Genomic DNA, 17,793 nt, shown 5'->3' with positions numbered 1-17,793 from the left:
TACAGGACAGAAAGATAAATCACCTAGATGCCACCTTGCTGGTCCAATAAAGCAGCCAGCCCAAATCTAATGACAATTCTTTCCTCAGAAAAACTTTAACCCTTCTTATTTAATCTGTCCTTAGGTAACAAGGTTTTGCTATTGTCTCTGTTACATACTGCTTTCACTCTCCTTTTAGGAGGTTATTTCTCTATTAACATAGCATGGAACATCAATGTAGGAACATGGGAGGCAGAAAAGAGCATGAACAAGTTTTGTCCAACCTATCATCTTTTCTGCTGGTGGAAAGATCTTCGTATGTGATACAAGGTAACTTGTGAGCTGATGAATGGATCATGAGACAAAAGTCACCAGTTCCAGCAGCATACACACCATTCTAACCATGCAAAGCATGAAGGCATGCAACCGACCATGTACTTAAGTTGAGAAAGCACCTGAAAAAGAAGTAGTAGCAGCAAGGGGACTGATCATCTTTATTATGCACCAAAGAGACAAACATAAAATAAAATACTTTAATAGAAGAAAAAATAGAAGGTACAATTCCAACATAACATACCCTTCTGAAACCATACGCAATGCAAACATGAAAACATTGTTAAACAGCAGTCTTCTAGTAAAGATTGCATGTTCCGAGTACAAGCATCACTCATCACAAATACACAGCTTTTTGTGTATGTCTGAGTTTCAGTGAGAAAGATCATGACCAGCAGCAGCATATTTAAATAGACTGTTACATTTTCATTAAAAGCTTACCTAGCGAATGTATCGAATGCAATCTTCATATTAAAAGTATAAAATCTTAACCAAGGCAGCTCCTGCCAATACAGATTTTAACATATGCAAATAGAGGCTAAACACTTTGAAAGGGTTTTTATATTGCATTTATACACATTTGTTGCTTTAAAATGTGCATTCAAGTCTTTCAGCATTTAAATATGACTAAAATGCTCAGCAACTACACATTAAGTGACAACTAATTATTGCTGTAGAAAAACTTGTTTCCCAGAGTTTTAAAATAGAAGTAATTTCATTTGCAATTCTCAAGATATGTTCAAGTAATAGAAATTACTAGTTCCAGTGTCCATGAGGCATTCTGAATCTGTATTGGCTGTAGGCATTTATTGCCACATCATATAAATATTTTATCGAATCTAAAAAAGTTAACTAAACTTACATGTACTTATCACATTCAATAGGAAATGTATGCACTAATAAGATCCCCACGGTATGTATGCATTTTTACTTTAAAAGAAAAAAACAAAAAAACTTTAGCATCAGGCTACCTTGAAATTCCTTTCTAAGGGCACTATTTCATTGTTGGCTTTATAGAGCATAAGAGAAAGTGAAAAATCCAAACAACCTTTCCAGCTGGATCAATGACCCACTCCAAATCAGTAAGCAGTCACACAAGCACTAGAGCTGACAGACAAGTGAGAATATACAAACAAGAGTATGGGAGGGAAATAGGGAAGTTTGAGTACAAGATCAAAGCGTGGCCTGCTGCCAAAATATGGTATTAAGCCAGTAACAAAATGAAATATGTGTAGTTATAAAAAGGACATAGCCTTCAGACATTTCTGAAATAGCCAGCTTTCTCTGTGTTTTAGCCAGCTATGCCTTTAGAGATGTTTTACTCTTCAAAAGCAGATAGAAATGTCAGCTTAGAGGGTATCGTCTTTTAGTTCTAACACTCAAGATATTCAAACTAAGATTCAGTTCTGAAACCCATTACACTGCAGAATGAGGCATTTCAGCCTTACCAGTTTTGGCATATGAAATATCCCAGCATTTAAAGAACCATCAAAACCTTTATTTGGGGAGCAAATGGGAGCCAGGGCACCAGTAGATTGTACTTTGGCTGCACAACTGACATTACACAGAAATTGCCAACTAGAGTATGAAAATCTCTGGGGATGTTTTCCACCTTGCATACAGTCCCCATTAAGAACATGAGTGATGGTAACACAGGATAAATCAGTCCTAAAAGGTTCACATTCAGAACAGTCTGTAAACTCTGCAGCTTTCTTTTTGCTTCTCCACATCAGTATTAAATAAGTCAATAAGTTAAAGTTCTTTTACAAATGGATTTTCCATTTCAATTCAAAATTGTATTATTGCTGTTTCCTCTGATTTTAATGATGGTCCTGCTGGGAATATGGTAATCTAAAACACAAACTCTTAAAATATATAGGTAACTTTTTTAGCATAGGTTTTTCTTCTCGACTGTTTTTTGACTTTGGATGTAAATGTCCAAGTTTTAGACAGTTTTACCAAAATAAACAAGTTGGCAGGTCTGAAGCCAGTTAGTCCTCTAGTTACCCAGCCTTTCATGAAAGATAAGACAGACCAAAACTTGAATTCCAAATGCAACAGATGTTCTTAAAAAGCTCCAATAAAATGAAAACCAAGCTGGTCACAGTTAAATACTGAAAAAGTGCACCTTTTGCATGTCATCTTGAATAGTTCAGAAAGTGTCATCTTCCTTAGCAGCTGGGAGTAAAGGGAAAGTCCTCATCCAGCACTTTAGCAAGCAAGTGTCCCATTTCAGTTACTCTCCAAAAGGGGAAAAAGTAGATGTAATTATTCCTCGGCAATGTCACCATTCTTTCTCAATGAAAGGTGAAAAAAACCAACCTGCTCTGCATAGTTGATGTACACAACACAAATCTTTTTATTTCTTCAGTTGTTATTTTCATTAACATAGTAAAGGTGAAAAACAAATCACAACAAACAAAACTTTGTCCTTGGATAGGAGAAGAAAAAAAACATTATCATCTCATAGATAACTTAGCAGATGACAGCTGAACTTAAAGAACTCAACAGTGCAACAGAGCATCCTTACATGTCTTTCTAAAGATACTTTCAAAGTTGTTTTTGGTGAATTAAAATATCTGACATTAATAAAAGAGACCATGTAATTAATAGAGTAGTAATAGTCAGAGAAAATCAAAACAACAGTGACAAGTTCCAAAAAGGTCCCTAGCTCCATAGGGACACATCTCAGTAAAGATGTCATGTTTGAGTTTCAGCAAAATAATTCATGAAAGTCCCTATGAGCATGGAAAAAAATTAAGCCTAAAAAGTGGTTACAGCACACCACTTTTATTGTTACAGACTTCCAATCACCAACAGATAGAATGTAATTTTTCTCTCAGACAATCAGTAACATGTGGGAGGGGATATACTTTAAAAGTTCACATGACAGGATTCTTGAACTGCGTTTTGGTATTGGGCTTCTTCATCAAGCTGAAGATTCTAAACAAAACGAAAACATCATCAAAATGGACAAATACTCAACATGCACCATAGTCCTTAGTTTAATCATTCATTTTCCACATTTTTACATAGGAATTGCCACCCAGATCTTTATGTGTACTATATGATTGGTTATGTGGCACAGTATCTTGCATTTAACTAAGAGATACATGAGATAGGAGAAAAGGCTCATTAAGCAAAAGGGTCCATCTTTTCTCCCTGGCTCCATTCCATTATCAAACAGCCAGTTCAGGAAAGCTGTATCATGTAGTTCTTACAGCAAGGCTTCCCATCAGCCATAACATCCTCCATTAATAAAAATGTGATCCCCAGACAACAGGAATCATAGATCGTTAAGAATATACTGCTTAAAATGAAAAAGCAAAGACATAGCACAAAAAAGAGGTGGTTAACTCTGCTACTTTTGAAGAGCTGCCTTCCAACTTGCTAATATGCCAGAGTATGCCACAGTAATGGCCAATATGCCACTCTTTTCGTGCAATTCTGGCAACTTCCTGAAATCAGAATTCCAATCACTAATTTTACATTCTCAAATATGGAAGATGCACTTGTGTTGAAGAGTGTAATCCCTTCTTTTAATCTCCTAGCTTTTTATGCCTTCGTCACACATCATTCAACACAAAAACATGCATCCTTTTTGCTGTCTTTAACCACTAAGGCTGCCCATGCCTCAAACACTATGCTAGTTCTGCACAAAGTACAAGCAGTGTACCCCAAAGCCTGTCAAACTCCACAGAATCTACAACACCAACTCTCCAGATCTGATCCCACATGCAGAACTCAGCTGCTTGGCTGGATTTATAATCCACACACCATCTACACCTGTGTGTGTAGCAAGTACTCCAAGACCATTTACTCAAACTGAGCCTGAAAGAAGGCAACCTGAACAATTATTTAATGACATCTCTTTTTTCACATTGCAGCCTCTCTCCTAACAGACTGGAATAAGAGGTCATAGCAGCAATGCCAGCAAGCCATGGTGCACATTGACTCCTGAGAATTGTGATTTAGCTGTATCTGCCTCAAAAGGTCAAAAATGTCAATAAAATAGAGTAACATCTATTTTATTTTCCCCAGAAGCAGCAGTATTAAACTGTTCTGGAGGAACTAATAGTTCCATTTGAGAACACTAAGCTAGACTTAAGTCATCAGTTTGGAGTGGAGCTTAACTGCTGACAGCATCAATTCTCAGTAGCACTTGATAACAGAAACTTATATCAAGTTATAACAAGCAGGCCTACTTTTTAGTTCTGTACAGAGCAAGAACATCACATGTCCAAAGCACAAACAAGTTTGGCAGATATTCTATTTCGCATTTTTATTTAGAGAAAAAAAGTTACCATTTATTCCCCTACACATCAAAGAAGAAAAAACTTACCACAAATTCTCCATAGTCAAACCGGTGTCTTAGATTGAGATGATTAACAAGATTCCTAGTAACCTGGTTAGTATCTGCCCAAGGAAGAGATACACAAATAGGACAGATCTGAATTTGGAGGGGAAAGGGAGAGAGAGAAAATTTAAAGAAAGTTATTGTCAATACAGAATGCATTGAAGACATGTTCTACAGGAGTAACTAGTCTATTACTCATCCACTACCAAATACATCAGAGATGTTTGCATAAAGTCATAGTTCTAAGTGTTCTTTCCCTCAACTGTGTAACATTAAAAAATTACATTTCAACTTGCCAAATTTCTTAGTGTTTCTCTTAGGAACAGAGGGTAATCATGTCTGTGTGGCACTCTTGTCAATTTCAATTATTTTAAATTTAGAAAAGAAAGTGATTACTGTTTGGGAGAATTCTCATATAAACACATAATCACAGAATAGTAGTGAAGGGACCTCAGGAGATCATAAAGTTCAAACTTCCTGCTAAAGCAGGTTCCCCTACAGTACAGGATCATGTCCTGATGGGTTCTGAATATCTCTAGAGGAGACTTCACATCTCTGGGCAGCCTGTTCCAGTGCTCTGTGACCCTCACATTCAGATGGAACTTTGTGTGTTCCAGTTCATGCCTTCTGCCCCTTGTCCTGTCACTGGGTCCCACTGAAATGGTTCTGACCCATCCACCTGACACCTGCCCTTTAGATACTTATAAGCATTGATAAAGATCCCCTCTCAGTCTTCTCTTCTCCATGCTAAACAGACCCAGGTTCCTCAGCCTTGCTCCATAAGAGCAATACTTCAGCTCCCTAACCATCTTTTTAGCCCTAATTTCCATACAATTAAGATGACAAAGTAAGCCAAAAGAAAAAAATAATAACACACACACTATATAGGTGAAAACAATAAAATACCAAACATATTTTTCTCCTTCACTCCTTTTGATTACCTTAGAGTACTTTTCAAGTAACTGTAGGTTTCACATGAAACAATAATTACATTGCAAATGGGACTCTCTAGACTATTCTGAATTACTAAATGACAAGAGTAAATGTCAGGCACAAAAGCTGAATTCGTTTCACTTTAAGAAAATGAAACAGCTAAGTTGGAAATGCCTTAGAACTGACAAAAAGTTGGACAAGAAACATTTTCAAATGAAGGTTACTCCTCAAGCTAAAGGCACTGCATTAAGTGTATCTTGCTCAGACAAGTGATTTTTTCAGACATAGTCTAGCTACCACACATTTAGTATTGTTCACATAATTATAATGCAAGTAGCTTGAGAAGTGTACATAAACAACTCTACTTACAACAGGAACTATCTGATAAAGATGTCTATTGTTACAGTGATCCAGCAAACGCTGTCTGGTAAAATTGGCTTCCTGACACAGGGGGCATTTGAAGGTTGGATGTCCACTGTAAACAGAGAGTATTAAACAGAAAGAAGTTTAAGAAGCAGTGTTACAGAAAGCTTAATTAATCTGTTATCTTGTCACTATTTTCCATTATTTTGCTAATAGCACAACTCCCACCCTCACTGACATAATAGTGGATCTAATGGAGTTCCACCTGCTACTTCCAAATTGCCATTTCAAAGTATGTTTATTATTTGTACAAGTAGAAGCATTATTCTGAGACTTCAGAAAATTCTTTTATTCCAATTGCACCCTCTTAATTACTAGTAACAGCTTTTAGCTCAAATCCTTCAGGAAAGTACAGAAAAAACCCACAAATTCTAACATCTAGATGCAAATGTATAAGAAATTACAGGTTTTTAAATACAATTTGTTGGAGGTGTTTGTGGGCTTTTTCTAAGCTAGTAAAAGCGTGATTGGCTGGATGTATTATAATAGTACAGAAATAAAAGCAGCCTACCTTGTTTCTCCTTGAAGTATTTGATTATTAGCCATCTCGCCATTATCAGATATTGTGTCACTACTGCTGCTTTAAATTAAGAGAAAATAAATTAAAATTGAGATGAATTTACTTCAGTCAACATATTTAGAAATTTAACAGTAACAGATATACATAAAAGTCCTATGAATTTCAAGGCAAAACATATAATGGCTCATAGTTTCAAAACTTCTCCTTTGAATCAATGGATGTCTCAGTATTTAGTTACCATGGTGACCCTTTGCTGGAATACAACACAATTTTGCTGAAAAGGGGTGTATAAGGCAGCAGACATTTAGTCAACAGTACTGGTATTGGAGACTACAGCCAAGTAGCTCTAAAGGCTATGAACTATGTGAATGTAAGACAGATAGCACTTTCTATGTTTTTTTTTTACTTAAGATTATGTTAATAGGCATTTAACTGACCTGTGCTAACACAATTGATTTACAGCTTTCAGCTACAGCAAGGTAAATTCTTTTACACTGTGCATAAAATAAACTACTTCCTAAAGTAAGAGTGAGAGATAGGAACACTTTAGGAAGTAAATTTTACCATATATGCACCTCTGGATAAACCAGAAGAAACTGTTCAGACATTCTTATCCTAAAAACATGGATATTTACAGTCACAAATCTGGTCACAGGACATTGTTTATACTTCTGTAATATTATAAGCATGAGTATTCAACATAGTCAATAAATACTGATAACAATATCCAGACACTTCACAGAAACATTGCTGCAAGTAGTTCTGGTAATAGCTTTAACTTCTGTGTTCAATATACTGATGGGTTGAAAACCAAATACAGAGATGTTCAGACTGCAAGAAGTAGAAAAACATATGTAAAATAATAGTAAATACAGCCCTATGAAACCAGTATGTAAAAAAAGTTCTTAAAAAATAAGCAAAAATCTTCACCCAAACCTAATACATCAGTGAGAAGGTATGGAAAAGAAAATTCTTCAGCTTTACTGCTTGAAGAAAAATGGTAAGTGGCACTTGTATCTTACGGTAGGTAACATATTAGAGTTCCTTATATGTTTCATAAGATATCAGTTCAAAATAAATTCAATCAGAAAGCAAAAGTTTGCACAGTAATGTTTTGAAACAGGATACCCATTAAAGCAGACTTGAGAAAAGTGGGGGCAGGGAATAAAAAGAGAAGGAAACTTCCCTGGGGCTAAATGTTTATGAAATCTGTTACAAGGTAAGCTGCTCAGCCACTGTCCATGCAAAGGAAAGCAATCTACAAATACTATAAGCTTTTCAGAAGTCCCTAGAAGACATTCCAAATCATCAGAAGGGTAGAAAGGGTTTCTTCCATCTGCTAAAAGAAAAAGACCTGCAAAAACTGACATTTTTTAAAGCAGAAAAACATGGACAATGATTATTGCAAAAAGAAGGCCTGCCCTGGAAAAAAAATACTTTCCCTGAGGGCAAGGGAGAAGGAAGAAGACACCCTGATTACCTGTTCCCTGTTGAATCTTGGGAAATCTGTAACTTTGGAATAACAGAAGAAACACCATATTCATCCTGATACTTCTTACACGTTTTATAATGCTGTCTCATCCACGAAAATCTAACCTGTAAATGAAATGTCAAATTATTGAAATTGCACTAAATAATCCAGGGATAGAAGGAACAGCTAATTCTGTCAACAGAAAGCAACGCATGCAGGAATTACTTCTACATTTTATGCACCGCAGAAACCAGAACTTCTCTCTCCCATCTCAGCATGAACATTTTCTTCCCCAACAGGAGATCTTCAACACCTTTTTCCATAGAGCCTCCATCACTCTGTGAGACTGGAGAACATTCCCAGGCTTCAAGCCCCCCCAAGAGCCAGGAAACCGAGAGCTTCCCCAGGAGTGAAAGATTCAAGTGTAAACTTCATTTAACTGAAACAAAGTCGCAGGAACTACACCTCCCAGATCCAAGATCAATGGCTGATAAGCTACAACAGAGAGGGTACACAAGTATGGGATAAACAACACCACTCCTTCTCTTGCCTGTAACCTTGTTCAGAGCAAAACCTGTTTGCAATAGGTGTGTTCTGAGACTATCTTAACTTTTCTCTTTGAGAAAAAAAAAAAAAAAACCAAAGTGAATGAACACCAATTTAAGGCTGCCTATCCAGCTTAAATGCAAGGATGCAAGGTAGGACAATGAGTTGCTTAGATTTGTCAGAAGACATCTGTGCTGGACATGCCCTAAATCAGAATTTCAGGTCCAACAGCACTGTCAGAAAGCTCTTACAGGTTTAAAGGATGAACAGGATGACATCTCATGTGTCTGTGCATGTCTCATGTGCAATTTAAACTGTTCTGGGGTTCTGTTTGGTTCTTTCTTCCAGTTCACCAACTTACTTCTTTCTCCTAGATTCTCATCCTAGTGAATCACATGAGCAAGCAGCTCAGCTTCCACTAGTGCTGATCTTCACACTGGTAGAACTAAAGTCCCAAATGAAACATAACAAACATCAAGACAATTGCCTGGATTTGATGCAATTTGACGTAAACAAAATACGTGTGGCTAAAATACTGCATCCATTCACATTCAAAGAGATTACTCTTGATTTCAGTAGGGGTCAATATTTCACTCAGAGTTCTGAAAATAATGGCCCCTTTTATGAAGGCAATGTAAACTGACTGATGGGGTAGGTGGAAATTGCAGATGATTGTACGTACACTGAGAGTAAATCAGCCTATATTTTTTTAAGTTAAATTTAACAGTAGCTCTAAACATCTTCATTTCCATAGTGAAAGTTTCTGAGGTTTTCCATAGATCTGCAACTTCCAGTCCAGCTTTTCTTTTGCCAGTTCTATAGCTATGTTCAGAGTTTTGTCATTTTGGGGGGACAAAACTGGCACTACACTTAAGAAGTCCTCATAGACAATACAAGATCCTCTTTCAGTTTATGTCTGTTGGGCATATCTATCAGGCACTGCATGCCTAGTATATTCACAAGCCATAAAAAGCCAAGTTTAACCTGCTATAGGCTCTTAAGCTCCAAGACATGAAAGACACACGGTAAAAATGTGTCTGGTCAAAAAGAAGAAAAAATTATCCAACTTTTTGTAAAGCTTTACTCTACCTGCTTCTCACAGCATCTACAGCCCCCAGAAGCTTTCTTCATACTGTTTTCAACATCTAGAGCCCTTTTGGGATATGTTCTTTCTTTTTTAGTCACGCTTCCACGGCAGAGAGGACAATGTGTTCCACTTTCTCTGATAGCTGTCAAGAAGCACTTCCTGCAAAACCTAAATTAAAAAGTTAACCACAAACACAGGTTAGCAAAGTCAAGAAAGTTAGAGACTTGGTCCTTGAAGAGAGCTGGGCAATTAGGAAGAGAAGATACATACCAGAGTAACAGTCCTACTGAATAAAAATCTTTATAAAATAATAAGCAAAATTAAATAACAGAATTTACGAAGTATACAGAAATTAGGGGAACCTGGTAGCACTTGAGGTAAAGGTCTTACTATTTACTGCCAAGAGTTCCTGAGGTGTGCACCCCATTGCTCATTAAGGAGACACTAAATGGTGCAGCAGACACGTGATTTATTGTCCTAAGCAGAGAAAAAAGTGCTGCAAAGCTTCATTTAGCATGCATTTCCAAAGGCCTTAGTTCATCAGCTTTTGCGGTTCTCCTCTTGTACCAACTGCCCAAAGCTGTTTTGCTTTTCTACAAAGTAGCCCTTTGTAATTAAATGCTCCTCTGAAAAGTACAGAGTGGACGAAGTGAAGCGAGAGCACAACCGACCTACAGTCCTCGTTTGAGAAAACGAACAGGAAACTATGAAGTTTAAAAAAAAGGTGAGTTAGGTGAGACGTGTAGGACGTTTTTCATCAGCTGGGAAACTCGGCCACCACCGCTCAGGCAACCGGGGGCTCGCTTCAGGAGGCGGCTTTCCTAGCAGACAGCTACAAAAGAAAGAGGCGAGGGAAGGCTGGGGCAACCCTTGGCATGCAAGCCTTACAGCCAGCTCCCGGCGGCCAAGTGTCCGTCCCCGGGGAGCCGCGGGGTCCCCGTCCCGCCCCCCGGCGCAGCTCCAGGCCGAGGGTCGGTCTGTGGGCTGGGGGGGGATGAGGAGGAGGCGGAGGACGGAGGAGGAGGGAAGGGAAAGGCTTGGGGGGGGGGGAAGCGGGGGGGTTGGGAGGTGGGCGGCGGGGGTTGGGGGGGGGGGTAATACCCACACATGCTGGCAGTTCGCGGTCCTCACGGGCGTTTTGAACACCTCCTGGCAGACAGGACAGTAAAAATCATCCTCGCTGAAGCACGCCGGCGCCGCCGTGGCTCCCTCGGCCATGGCAACACGTCAGGGCCTCGGCCGTCAGGAAAAAGAAAGAAGGCCCGCCCTGCTGAGCTGAGCTCCGCTCCCACAAGGGCACCGCCGGACAGCCGCCGGACCTGAGCGAGGAGCGGGGAGTGTAAGAGGGGCGTGGGGGGGGGAAGGGGGAGAGGGTGGCCGGCAGAAAATGGCGGGTGGGCACCTGGCAGTAGGTGCGAGGCCAAGCTGCGGCGTAGGCGGGTGGAGGAGGGGGCTCGGCCTGCGCGCCGCACGCCCCGCCCGTCTCTCCTCCCTCTCTGGCCCGGGAAGCACCCCCGCCCCGCGCTCTACCTGCCGGTACCCAGCGAAGGAGCCGCTAGCGGGGCTGCCACCTTCAGCCGGCCCGGCCCGGCCGCAGTTCCGGTGGTACTCCCAGCCTGCACCCACTTCCCACCGCCGCTCTCCCCGGGGAGAGAGGGGCGGGTGTGGGGGGGGACGGCAGGGGCGGGACCGGGGCCTGGGTTTCCATGGCGATCGTTTCCAGGCCTGGCGGGGCTGCTGTCTCCTTCCGCTCCGCCCTGCCCCGGAGGCTTCCCCGCTCCGCCTACCCCTCTTTGCCGGCCCCATAGCCTTCCTGGGGATTGTCGCCGCGAACCTCCCCTTCCGCTGGCGCCTGGGGCAGCGGCGCCGCCGGGCAGGGCTGAGGCTAGCTCTGGCGCCGAACCTCTGTGATGGGAGGCGGGCCCACCCCTCCGTGTGTTCCCTCCAGGGCTGGGGAACACCCTCGGCACCGTTCCCCGGCCCAGGCTGAGGAGATTCTTTTGTGTCTGCCAGTGATCGGCAGCAAGAGGCAATGGCCACGCCACCACCTGGGCTCATGGTTGGGAACGAAACTGAAGCTCAGGCCTCTCTCCAGGTGAGGGTAAATGGTGAAGCAGGCTGAGATTCTGTGAAGGATACTGGGTTTGTTTTCCTATTCAGGATCTATCACGATTACTGTTAGCTGAAAATAGTATTATCTTCCTAAGCAAAAGCATGGGCAGCAGAGCAAATTCCAGTGATCGCCCGAAATACCTTCTAAATACCTTCTTTTTTAGACCACATGGAGGCAAAATTTGAATCCCTCTAAATACCAGGAGGTCTGCGTTATGGTTTAACCCCAGCCCCACATAGCTGCCTTCTTGCTCCTCCCTGGTGGGACTGGGGTGTCAAGAGGAAGAGGAAAAGTGAGGAAACTCGTGAGTTGAGATGCAGATGGTTTGATAAGTAAATCAAAAGCCACACAAGCAAAGCAAAACAGGGAGTTAATTCACTGCTTCCCATTGCCAAGCCATCTGCAGGAAAGCAGAGCTCCATCACATGTAGTGGTGACTTGCAAGGTCAAGCACCAGTCAATTCTGAACGTCCATCCCTTCTTCCTTCTCCCAGCTCTGACTGCTGAACATGATGTTGCATGGTATAGAATATCCCTTTGGTCAGTTGGGGTCAGCTGTCCCAGCTGTGTCCACTCACAACCTCTTGAGCATTCCCATCCTGGCCCACTGGTGGGATGGGGCAAGAACACTCCATGCAAATAGTGCTCAACAGTAACAAAAACATCCCTGAATTATCAACACTGTTTCCAGCACAAATTCAAAATACAGCCCCATACTACATATTACGAAAAACCACAGAATCATAGAAATATGAAAAAGACCTTCAGAATCATTGAGTGTTGGGAGAGTTTTTGGAAAAAAACAGACATATGAGCAATCCTGATTACTTAGCTTTGGCCAGAGTGAGCTAAGGGCCTTGAGGCCCAGCTGCAAGGTTATTAAAAGATCAGCTATGGGCAAAAGATAAGGGAGTTGGCAGGAGAAAAGAAGAATAACAGGATGGGGAAGCATCGCATAGACAGCACATCAACAATTTAACCAGTTAGATAGTGCACTGTGGCATATGAAGAATGTGTTGTACCAATCAGCAATATGCTTGTATTATGTTATCAGCCTGACTGTGTATAAAAGGGCTACTGCTGCTCTCAATAAACGGCAATACTTGAATTATATTCATCTGCGTGTTGTCCACTGCGCTCTTCCCGACAACTGAGTCCAACCATTAACCTTACACTGACAAGATCTTAACTAAGCCATATCCCCACGAACTATGCATATACAACTCTTAAATACCTCCAGGGATGGTGACTGCCCTGGGCAGACTGTTCCAATAACCCTTTCAGTGAATAAATTCTTTCTAACATCCAATCTAAACCTCCCCTGGCACAACTTGAGGCCATTACCTCCTGTCCTATCACCTCTAACTTCAGTGAACAGACCAATCCACACCTCATTAACACCTCTACTCTAGAGAAGTTTAGATCTTTCCTTACCCTCCTTCAGGCAAAACCACTCCAGCTGCCTCAGCTGCTCCTCATAAGACCTGTGCTCCAAGCCTTTCATCATCTTTGTTGCTCCTCTTTGGACACATTGTAGTAAGTAGCTCAATGTCCTTTCTGTAGTGAGGAGCACAGAACTGAACACAGTACTCATGGTGTGGCCTCACCAGTGCCCTATACAGGGGTAAAGAAAGTTATCTCTGTCCCAGCAGAACCTGAAACACCGAATGGAAGCAGATCTGAAGTGGTGGGTCGGTCCAGTGTGAGAGTTAAGTTGCCTGGACTGGGATATTTACTGCCCAGACTTCGGGTCAGGAGAAAATCTGCTGGAAAAGGGAGAGCTTCCTGGGCAGACATCTCCCAGGAGAGGACAGGCCTGGGATTTGAGGAGCAGGGGCAAGGTACCCTCTTGTAACTGTGGCTGTACTAGCTCAGGAGGTTACTGCTCCCCTGTGCTCATCTCTGCTCTTTTCCACATCTGTATAGCCAGCTTCAGGCATTCCCTATCCATGCCATAAAAGTACATTAAAAGGAAGAATTACAGAAGCCTCAGTTCAGATGCTACACAAGCACCTTCCATTACTCATTGGCAAAGAGGCAGCGTGGCCTTCAGACTCAGCATGCAAGAAGCTGGCAGAAGTGGGCTTCCAAGACTTTTCAGTCTTCCTGTATGCCTTCCACAAAGTATGTCCTTACACCTGGCTTCCTCAGTCTGTAAAAGGGGAGCAGTTTTTAATCACCAAGTATGGCTTCTGAGAAGTTAATTACTGCAGGTAGGGGGGGTTATGTCCTTTTGAAGACAGGTGTTAAACAAAAGCAAGGATTTATTACTAAAGGAACATGATGGGTCCATTTGAACTTTGTTGGGCAATATTTATTGATTAGTGGCTTTTGGCAGGGGGAGAAATTGCTCAGATGACCTGAGGGAAGTAAACTACAGGAAGGTGTGTGTGAAGGCATTCATGATTTTGGTACTGTTATTGTAAATCTTGAGCCTTTAATAAAGCTATGACCTTGGAGATGACAACCAGCACACCACAGAGCAATATATAGCATGGCACTAGCTTTGTAAATCTTGGATATTTTTTGCCATTGACACAGAGAACATGTAAAGGGAAATCAGGCAGTTGAAGTTTATGAAACACATTTATATGTCAGAAAGCATTCTAAATAAGATTTTTTTAGGTGAAATGAAACCAATGGTCCTGCCAACTTTTTGTTCCTCGCGATAAAATGTGTTTGTGAAATGAAACCTCAGCGGTGAAAACATGTGGAACTGCTCATAAAATTTTGAGGTTTGCAGGGGGCAACTGCCAGTGAAGAGGTACATTTTATATTGTCTTTGCACAGCTATTGTACAGCTTTGTACAAATACTTTTTGAACAACTACTGTATTGATTGTTTTTTTGACAACATGGCTGCAAGAACAGTATATATCCTTGCCAATATGAAAAGGGATTTGTTCTGTGGGAGTGGCCAGATATGGACACTGAGCAGAAGGGAAAAGAGAAAAGGGAAAGAGAGAGAGCTGTGTAACTGCTGGGGAATCAGAAGATGCCATGGGAAAGGGGGAGGACATCTTTCACTCTTGCCAGGTGCATCTGTATCAAAAGAGCACTTGGAGCCACAGACAAAGGTATGAACAACACTCCAACAGCAGCAACCTATTTCATATAAATAAAAAATTGTCTACATACTTTTTAGATGTGCAGGAAGCGCTCTGGCAGATCAGATTATTTTTTTTCAGTGTCTCAAATATTTTCACAATTTCCAGCCTTCGGAGTAGCACTGTCCATCTGACTGAGGAGTTTTCATTCCGAAGAACAGTTCTCAAAGAGAGAAAGGAATGCAGCTTTCCCAGGCACATGAAACACTGCATCTTTCTCCTCCCAAAAAGGAGCCTCTTGCAGATTCCAAGAAAAAATAGTCAAGACCAAAAGTCTATCGTGAGTTTCCTTGTTAACATGTTACCATGCGACTAAAACTACTTTGATCACTGTACATCCTTTTATGCATGAACATGAATTTTAATTTCTTATAGACATCTGGATCTTTGAAAGCTACCATATTATACTGCATTTGCAAAAGACTATGTACTTTTTAAAACTTACATAGTAAGAATAAGGGTTAGTTAAACAATGCTGTCACAGGTTTCTATTTTTTTACTATAAACATAACACTCATTTTTTGTAGACCTTTCAAGATATCTTCCACTTACTCACTTTGCTAATTTTGAGTCTCATCTTGCACTGTAAATGGAACTTTATGTGCAGTCTTATGGGGTCAAATAATACTGCCCTTGACAGTAGGTAGTATGTCTGATATTGTTTCAAGGGTGGGGTTTGTTCCAATTTGTTTGGTCCTTTAGCATCTGAAAAGCTGTTGTAATCTATGTCCAGCACTGTTTTGTCATCATCAATGTGTAAAACACTGTCCTGCTCTTGGAACAGGGCTGTAAACAAATAGGAAGAGCTGCTGTCAAAGCCAGTGTTTCTGTATCCTGGATTAGCAGTGAGTTAAGGACTGTTGTGTTTTAGAAAGAGAAACTGGCAGTATTTTATTTTATCCATTAAAAAAAAAGGCATTTTTAGCCTTAGCAAAATTAATTTTAAAAAACTTTAAAACAAAACAATGCTTAAGAAAAAAACCTAAAACAAACAACCCACCATTTTTAGGTCCACAAAAGTTTCTAACACTCCATTAATTGCAGAAGGCTAAATTTTAATCATGACAGAACACATTCTCCCACTCTTTTCCAGGAGTTCTATGCTCTGTTTGGATGACTCATATACACATATGCTGAGAATGACCCATCCAGAACTCTTTCAACAAGAACTTCTCCAACAGTCAAAGTAGTAATTAATGTATTAATTGATTTAAGTTTGACTGCTTGGGTTACCAGTTAACAAAATACTGTTTTCAGTGGGTTAGCATCTATGTGTAAAGTTTATTACCTAACTTTCTACTCCTCAGTGGTAAACACTGTAACATAAAGCGAGAGAAGTCATCATCAAACTTCAAACTTGAAATAGATGAGAATGTCCAATGCAGAAACAGACAAATTCAGTGACTGAGCAAAACCTAACAATGCTAATGATATTTGTTAAAGAGTCCAATTTGCTTATGCATATTAGTGTGTATAGACATAAATACTCAAGTCTTACCTATGCTTTATGAAGCTCTCTATGTGTGAGCTCTCATTAAAATGCTATCATACACAGGTCTGTTCCCAACATGTGCATGAACTATAGGTTTAAATTATTAAGATTGTTTTTTTGGGCCCCTCCCTCCATTTGCACGTTTTCTTTAGTGCTTTTGCCCCATTAAAAAAATGTGTTATATCTTTCTTTGTGATTTTGTCTGGATGAACATCAAACATATAGGAGAGCACTAACTGATATTCTTGAGAAATTCTAATAGTATGCTAATGCTTATGTTTCATTTTCTATTTCATAGCTCAGACAGCAAATAGCTGCAGGACCTTGCAGAAGTGCAACTTCTTAGGTCCTTACAGAAAAACAATGAGTTATTAAATCGTGGAATGTTTTGAGTTGAAAAGAACCTTAAAGATCATCTAGTTCCAAACCCCTGCTGTGGGCAGAGACACCTCCTACTGGACCAGGTTGCTCAAAGCCCCATCCAGCCTGGGCTTGAACACTTCCAGGGAAGGGGCAGTCACAATTTATCTGGGCAACCTGTGCCAGTGTCTCACTACCCTCCCACTAAAGAATTTCTTCCTAATGTCTAACCTAAATCTACCCTAAGCAACTTTAAAGTACATTGGTTTCCATGTGAGGATCTCCAAGTCATTTATGAACATAACTCAGATGTGTAATACCAATAAACAGCAACAGAACTGAGGACAGAATCCATAAGCTTGGACCTCTGAGTATCAGACTATGCTGGATCTGTACACATCTGCTGTGCTTTGTGACTCTGTGGTGCAGGTACATGCTCAGTTCTTTTCATGACCTCTATATTATAAAAGGCATGGAAGAAGAAACACACAAAGAAATCAAGTCCAGTAGTTTGCAAATACCATTACTCACTATGTAGTCTTCATAATGAAGTGGATGTCTGAGTTGAAGATGCCTTATAAAATTTCTGCTGATATAGCTCGGTTTTCTCCCAGGGGTTAAACAAAAAATGGACAATACTATACATAAGTGGAAGGAAATACTCAATTTTCATCTTACAGGTCTTGCAGAAGAAATATTATCAGTGTTTAAAAACAAAAAATGTGAAATAAGTGAATGTGTAATGGCCAATCAGCATTCTCTGAGCAAGACAAATACTGCTAGGCATGGGGCACTTGCAGGTCAGCTGTCAATTATGCTAATCCCTTCTGTGTATTTTCTGTCTGCAGACATCCCAAGGACTGTCCAGCTATATAGATCTAGTGGTTAATACATTCCCTCCTGCTACAAGAGAACAGCCATGTAAAAGCATTTGTTTTATCCAAAACAAAATTCGCTTATCATTCAAACAGTCCATGTATCCATTTGTTTAGCATTCAAATAAAGTAATAAAAATTAATCCATTTGTTTATCATCCATAGCCACTGTTTGGATCATAAAGCAGGAAGAAACAT

General features: G+C 40.5%; 1 protein-coding gene across 7 annotated transcripts; it reads right to left on the bottom strand.

The window, feature by feature from the left end:
• Positions 1 to 446: 446 nt before the first annotated feature.
• On the bottom strand, positions 447 to 11,413 carry RNF138 (ring finger protein 138). Of its 7 annotated transcripts, none has more exons than XM_071737425.1 (8): positions 11,180 to 11,322; positions 10,755 to 10,968; positions 9,652 to 9,817; positions 8,026 to 8,141; positions 6,537 to 6,605; positions 5,972 to 6,077; positions 4,655 to 4,762; positions 447 to 3,255 (listed from the first exon to the last, which is right to left on the bottom strand). In XM_071737425.1, the coding sequence occupies exons 2-8, from the start codon at positions 10,865 to 10,867 to the stop codon at positions 3,187 to 3,189; spliced, it is 747 nt and encodes a 248-aa protein (XP_071593526.1). In that variant the 5' UTR covers positions 10,868 to 10,968; positions 11,180 to 11,322; the 3' UTR covers positions 447 to 3,186. The 7 variants fall into 7 exon arrangements, with proteins under 7 accessions (XP_071593526.1, XP_071593525.1, XP_071593529.1 ...); XM_071737424.1 differs by having other exon boundaries at positions 11,052 to 11,306; XM_071737428.1 differs by having other exon boundaries at positions 6,537 to 6,602; positions 11,052 to 11,306.
• Between the last annotated feature and the right edge of the window lie 6,380 nt (positions 11,414 to 17,793).

This window comes from Heliangelus exortis, chromosome 2 (assembly GCF_036169615.1).
Source record: "Heliangelus exortis chromosome 2, bHelExo1.hap1, whole genome shotgun sequence".
NCBI lineage: Eukaryota > Metazoa > Chordata > Aves > Apodiformes > Trochilidae > Heliangelus > Heliangelus exortis.
Note: the sequence above shows the minus strand (reverse complement) of the source record. Positions and strands in the feature narration are given on the sequence as shown.